Source organism: Chenopodium quinoa, unplaced genomic scaffold (genome assembly GCF_001683475.1).
Source record: "Chenopodium quinoa cultivar QQ74 unplaced genomic scaffold, ASM168347v1, whole genome shotgun sequence".
Lineage (NCBI taxonomy): Eukaryota > Viridiplantae > Streptophyta > Magnoliopsida > Caryophyllales > Amaranthaceae > Chenopodium > Chenopodium quinoa.
Genome location: NW_018742974.1, coordinates 1,086,687 through 1,093,504, shown reverse-complemented (window position 1 = coordinate 1,093,504; position 6,818 = coordinate 1,086,687). Strand labels below are relative to the sequence as shown.

The window sequence follows — 6,818 nt, the reverse complement described above, 5'->3', positions numbered from 1 at the left end:
CCACAATTCCAGTAGATATCTGAGGCTGACATGTGTCACTTGTTGAGTGGCCCATGTGGACTTGTCTAGGCTAGACACATGTCCCTCTCCGATTTATCCACGCGTCGATCTAGGGTATTTTTACCCTAAACAATAGTATGGATTAATGTTTAATTTCGAAGATTTTATTTAACACATTCTCTGTACAAGTATTATATTATCTAATTTCTCTGTTTTTTTTTTAATTATTGCACCACTTGTCTTTTAAGGAAGTTTCACAAATATTACAAAATTTCCATTTTATGAAATAAAATACATGTGTGCAAACTACAAATACTCAATGTACTCTTGCTTTTAATATATACTTGATTTTTTGGCTTATGTTTACATCACATGGATAATTTTGTACTTCACCCTTCTCTCTCGTTCTTTTTCTTACTTCCATAAGAAGTGTGTTCAATCTTTATAGTGCAATAATATAAGAACCGAGGAAGTATATGATTAATTTAAACCGTACCCACTACTAATACAGAGTATTATAATTTCTAAACCATGCATTGCGCAGTATTGTACTAGTTTGCTATCCCCCGCCCTCCCTTCCCCTCTCCACCCCAGACCCCACCCATTTTTTTAATGCAACATTTTGATTTTGCAATATTTATACACTAGCTTTGACTTGATGTCATTACTGATATTATCAAAATAAATGCCATTACGTAATATGTTTTTGAATTAGTCATGATGTTCATTTTTATAATGATAACTTTTAATAGTTTTTTCTACTTGTAATTCACAATTACTCTTACAAATAATTATGCTCAAAGTTTTATTGTGATAAAATAATTTGTCGATCAAAATGTTGTATTAAAAAAAAAAGTTGTATAAAACCAATGCAAGTATACAACATTTGCAAAATGAAAATAAACATATACATGTAATATAAAGCACCAACATTATGTAAAATGCTCATAACAATTCATACAACAAGACGAAACACTAGTACAACTAACGTACATTAAATTATGGTTCAAATTTGAATGATGAACCTCAAATTGTTCCAAATCTCTCTTTTAAGTCATGAACATATTCATAAATTTTTAGCTCATTAGGCATAGAAGATTTCACACTATCTCTTTCCATACATCTCTTAGCCCATGCAATAAGTTGTGGACAATCGGATACTATACTCAATTTAGTGCATGTCTCATAGGAGTAAAACCAACTATAATTTGGGATTAGTGCGACGTCTAAATATCCGAAATTGTTGCCTCCAAAATAAGGCTTGTCTCCAAGCTCCTCTTCAAACAACTTTAGGAAATTTATGAAATCATTCTTTTCATCCTGCTGAATTTCGTCTCTTTGGCTCCATAACTTGCTAATAAAAGTTATAAACTGTATAGCACAAATTTATGAGATTAGCATTAGAATTAAAAACAAATAATTAGGATTTTGTGCATAAATGAGAAAGTCCCACTTTATCTACCAAATCACATAAACAAAAATATGTTTATCAAGTGGCATGGCAATTTCATAGATAAAACAACAAAATATCTCTCAGTTAGTATAATATTTGAATCCCACATTTAATAAAAACAGTTATTGTATTATTTACAAAATTTACCACTTAATAAAAGTTGTATTTTTATCATTTATTTAGCAAATAAACTTGAATTTTCCCTGAATAATTGAGTAATTGGGTTAGAAGCTTAGAACCTACTACCTAAGTACCTATTAGAATTAATTAGGATTTAGAAATAGACAATTAGACAAGATTTAAAACCCAGCCTTGGATATCTTATAAAGAGAGGATGAAATACCGTTTTATCGAAATAATCGGTCCAAAACCGAGCTCGAGCCCTTTGATATGGATCAACAGGCAACAAACCTGGTGAGTTTTCTTTCCATATCTCGTCAATATACTCCACAATTAATAGAGACTCGCAAACCGGTTTACCATTGTGTATCAAAACTGGAATCATCTTGTAAACCGGGTTAATCTCGAAAAGAAGTTGACTTTTGGCATTGAGCAAATCCTCTTGTTGGATTTCATAGTCTGTAATACCCTTTTCTTTTAGTGCGATTTTGACTCTTACAGCATAAGGACTTGCCCAGTAATCCAGTAGCTTTAATTCGTCTGTCATTGCTATATATGATATTGATTTAATTTATGTGAATGCTCAAACTTAAAGTATTAAGCAATAATTAATTAGTATAATATGGTGTTTTTTGATGTAATTTTGTAGAGTTGTGAACTATTTGAATGATTTTTTTTCAATGGACTTATTAGCATGGATTATATGGAGTAGCCGAGTAGGTGATGACTTTTCTTACCTTTGTTGTATAGGTAAAAAAATACATAAGATTTTTGTTTTGTTGATTTAAACTTGATTAAACTAATGATCCAAGACGTCACTGCTGAGGTTGGTATATATCTATTGTTTTAGATCTATTAGAGCGCTGCCACCAGCGAATTATAGGAGTGACACTTGGATGAAGTATATTAGTAGGGTTGTGAGACAAAATAAAATATCTCACAACATAAAATAATATAGCAAATGTACTTGAAAGAGGGAGAAAGGAAGACAAAGATAGAGATAGTGAAAAAGGGTGAGGTAGGACTCACCTTTTCGTCAGATTTGGTTTCACGTGCAAAAAGAACAAAAAAAAATTGGGACCACAACTAATGAGAGTATATTTTGCACCACTAAGAATTTTATAAGTACCCCTAAAACTGCATTGAGTACCACTGGGAATGTATTTTGTAACACTGAGCTCTAATTGTATTATTTGACTGGCTAATAAGACATTTGAACCTTTTTTAAAATACTACTAAAATTATATTTTGTACCACTGAAAGTGTATTTTGTACCACTGAATCTAAAGTGGAAAAATTTAAATCCCGCATGAAATGACTAACCTACCCTTGCGAGACACTTCTAAATCTCTTTCAAGCCTCCGTTTATATAACCTCTGGTGGTGCCTCCGGGCAAAGTGGCAAGTGCATAATATATTATAAAATTGTAATATTAACAAATTGTACAATGAGAAAATCAAACAAGATCGTACCTAACCTCTTATAAATTAACAATGATTTATGGTAAAAGTTTAAAAATTTAACCATAAAAGACGATAATAGGACAAAAATAAGGGACAGATGAAGTATGGTCCAAAATTAGGCCTCAAGTAACACGGATCGATCCTTTTCTTGTTTTCATTTTTATCTTTTGTGATTTAAAAAATAGAATAATATATATATATATATATATATATATATATATATATATATATATATATATATATATATATATATATATATATATATATAGATATATAGATATATATATATATATATATATATATATATAAACTCGTATCTTGTTGGATTATGCTAAAATCTACTCCCTCCGTTTTTTAAATACTTGCTTCATTTCCTTATTTGGAAAGATTTTACATTATTTAAATAATTTCTCTCACCAAGTGAACCCAACAATATTAATTACATATTCTCTCTCCTTCAATTCTCATCTCTACTACTTTGGGTTTTTACTATTTTTTATTCCACTAACCCCACTACCTCTATATTTTATTAATTTCTACAATTTCTGCTAAAACTCCGCGCATGGAGAAATGGAGCAAGTATTTAAAAGAGGAGGGAGTATTAACTAATACTAAAACAAAACATGCTGACACCATTAAGAGACATTTGTCAACTTCTTAAAAAAAATTCCAGCCAAAGCTTTTTCTGGCATCATCATTTTTTTCTCTATTTTTTTCCTCCTACGTTCTAAAACTAAACAAACACAATATGTCTTTCAAAATTAATTAATGAGATTATGATTACGCCTTTTTCGGGTGGGGAATTCTACTATAGTCATCTTCAAATATGACCATAGGTATGCTTTACTTTGATTGGTTAAAATCTCCTTTCATTAAATCGTTGGTCAAACTTACTTTTCTAATTTTTCAATTTTTATTCCTTTTCTATTTTCTGAAAAATACATTTTCTTTTTTTTTCAAAATTCTATATTATATTTTAGAAATTTTTTTAAAAAAATCATCTTTAATTAAATCAAAAAATTAAATTAAATTAAAAAATAATCAAAAATTTGTTCTTCATTGTTCTTTGTGTTCTTCATTCTTATTCATTTATTATGGATGAATTTAACCTTTTGTTAATAATCTTTGAACTTCAGGGTTACTTTCACATCGATGATCATTAAAAAAAGGGCCAAATCCAAACATCATATTCGATATTGCAAGTAATTAGAATTCCGAGATTTGGTGCAAATGGTATTGGTGAAAAATCATCGAATAATTAGTTTTTATTGTACAAAATCCTTCAATTGATGCGAAATCACCAGTTTTGTGCAATCGAATTCAAAATTTACTATGTTTTTCAAGAATCTGGGTTCGATAGGAAATTCTAAGAAGAAACCGATACAATTTTTTTCGAAACCTGTTTGATCCAAAAAACACGCATATGTTAATCTAAATTTCGTTTGTGTATACGTAATTAACACAAATACATATTGGAAATTACCCGTATGAAACATCTCTAAAATCTATAGGTTACGACCAAACGTAACATTAGACATTACCAATTATTAGATTAGAATTTAATTTGAATGCTACTTATTTTACGATGAACTTAGACAAATATCTAAATGAATCTTACATACACATTTGATTAAAAGAGTATGATCTAAATATCTTGTAACTAAAGAAATTTAAATTAAATATTTGGAAATATGTATAATGTTAGGGATCTCATCTTTATCTTTTCCTAAAATATTATATTTTGAATTTTGAAAAGATTATCTTTTGAAATTTAAGAATCTTTTTAAACATTATCGTTAGGTTTTTTTTTGCTAAATCATTCTCGCACACTATTCAAACGAATTTGTTTCAGAACTTGCACAATTTTTGTTTTAGAAAGCAGAAGTAAGTATTTCCTAATTAATTTGAATTTTATTGCACAATTTTTAATTTACGAATTTATTTAAAACTTTTTAATGTTTTAAATGTTTTAATTTTGAACATTAATTTCATCTATATACGGTTTATATGTTATAATTTTTTTTAAAAAAAAAAAAACTATACAATTTTGTTACAACCATGAAATTCTTTATTAATGAATTTAAATTGGGTGTAGGGTTTGTGTTGTAAACAATTTAATTCATATACAATGATTTAATCACATATTAAAATCACTCTTAAGCTATTCTTTTTCATTGTAGAAAACTAGTGCAATGGAGAAAGATATTCATTGCAAATTGTCAAAAACTGAGTTAACATTGGATAACTCGTAGCCGAAGTAGCTAGTATATCACAGAGTATATGAAAGGTTCCAAAATCAACTGATTGTAGGAGTGACAAATAAGGTGATACTGTTGGCAAAATTCTGCATTGAAATCCCTGATTTCTTAAGCCCTGATGGTGAGTTGATCGTTAGCTCACGTGTCTCAACAACTAAACGGAAGTTAGATGTAAATGACACTGACGACGAAGGCGATGTAGAAGAAAAACACCTTGCAGGCTTCGATGTTGATTCATTCGATATTATAAATATCCATTTCACTAAGCCTTAATTTCCCTGGGTCTGGAAACACTCAAGGACCTTAATGAGGAAGAAGAAATAGTGAAGGACAAAAAAACAACAGAGAAAGTGAAAAGCCCTGATATCAAAGTGAAACTCCAAAGTCAAAAGCAGTAATAACGACTGATAAAGATGAATCAGAATAAAACTCTGAGAAGAGGCCGCTTAGAAGGCCAAGGCAAAGACAATTGAGTCCAATTGTCAATAGCATTGTTTAGTGATTTTAGAAAAGGTAAATAATAGGTTATTTTGCAATCTAATGTAGGTTATTACATTTATAAACTTTAGAGAATATTATGTATAAAATTTTGTTCCCCATTTACTGACATAGGTACCATCATCATCATCATCATCATCATCAAAGCCAAAAAATAAGAAGAAAAGCAATGCAAAAGCAAAAGGTGCACAAGTAATCTCCATCAATATTTACGTGCAACTAAATTTGTGTAATGGCTACTACCAATTAAAAACAATATTATGTATCAAAGGTATTCACAAATAACAAATAAACATGCTTCAAAGTCAACCAATCAAATCCATCCAATTACCTTTTTTCCCTAACAATTGTCAAATATAGCAAACCACAAGAGCATATAGAATTCAAGACTAGTGCTCACACACTCGACTCTCATTTTTGTGGAGAGTAAAAGATATACTCGATCGCTCTCCATCCAACCCCTTTAATGTGAACAATTCCCTCCCAACTCACACTCTCGTGTGTATAAAACCATGAACGCTCAATCCTACTAGTCGACTCGAAATATGTCAAATCATAACTTGCATTGATAAACAACACTTTCACATTCATACAATTCTATGCACAAAGGTCGGAAGGTCTTTAAAGCTTGTAATGTAAGGCTAGGGTAAAGGTAGGATAAATTTGGGATTAAGTGAGAGAAAAGCTATGCTTAAAGGAGCCATATCCTAATAACACCCATGATCAAAAATAAATAATGATCATACATCTCCTACATAACCAACTCTAACATCAACCAAATATACTCCAAACAATATAAACAATCCCAACACTTACAATTTCACTCATAAGATATAACAATGAAGAAGTAGAGTGAATAAACAAATTTTATTTTTCAACTTGAATTTTTCATTGAGAATCAAAATTATTTTTCTTTTGATCACCCTCCAACTAGAACATTTTAACATTTTTTTTTCTTTCGAAGTTCACTTATTTTTTCACATTTTTTTTTCTTTGAACTTCTCTCTTTTTTTTTCATAGTATCAG

At 29.7% G+C, this 6,818-nt stretch overlaps 1 protein-coding gene across 1 annotated transcript; it reads right to left on the bottom strand.

Moving 5' to 3' along the window:
• Positions 1 to 894: 894 nt before the first annotated feature.
• On the bottom strand, positions 895 to 2,392 carry LOC110729228 (probable glutathione S-transferase parC). The gene is made up of 2 exons (XM_021908936.1): positions 1,797 to 2,392; positions 895 to 1,371 (listed from the first exon to the last, which is right to left on the bottom strand). The coding sequence occupies exons 1-2, from the start codon at positions 2,118 to 2,120 to the stop codon at positions 1,027 to 1,029; spliced, it is 669 nt and encodes a 222-aa protein (XP_021764628.1). The 5' UTR covers positions 2,121 to 2,392; the 3' UTR covers positions 895 to 1,026.
• Between the last annotated feature and the right edge of the window lie 4,426 nt (positions 2,393 to 6,818).

Excerpts from the sequence above, each read along its gene's own strand:
- LOC110729228 (XM_021908936.1), bottom strand. The coding sequence starts at position 2,120 with ATGACAGACGAATTAAAGCTACTGGATTACTGGGCAAGTCCTTATGCT. Across the intron at positions 1,372-1,796 it reads CCGATTATTTCGATAAAACG|TTTATAACTTTTATTAGCAA; the intron begins GTATTTCATCCT and ends TGTGCTATACAG.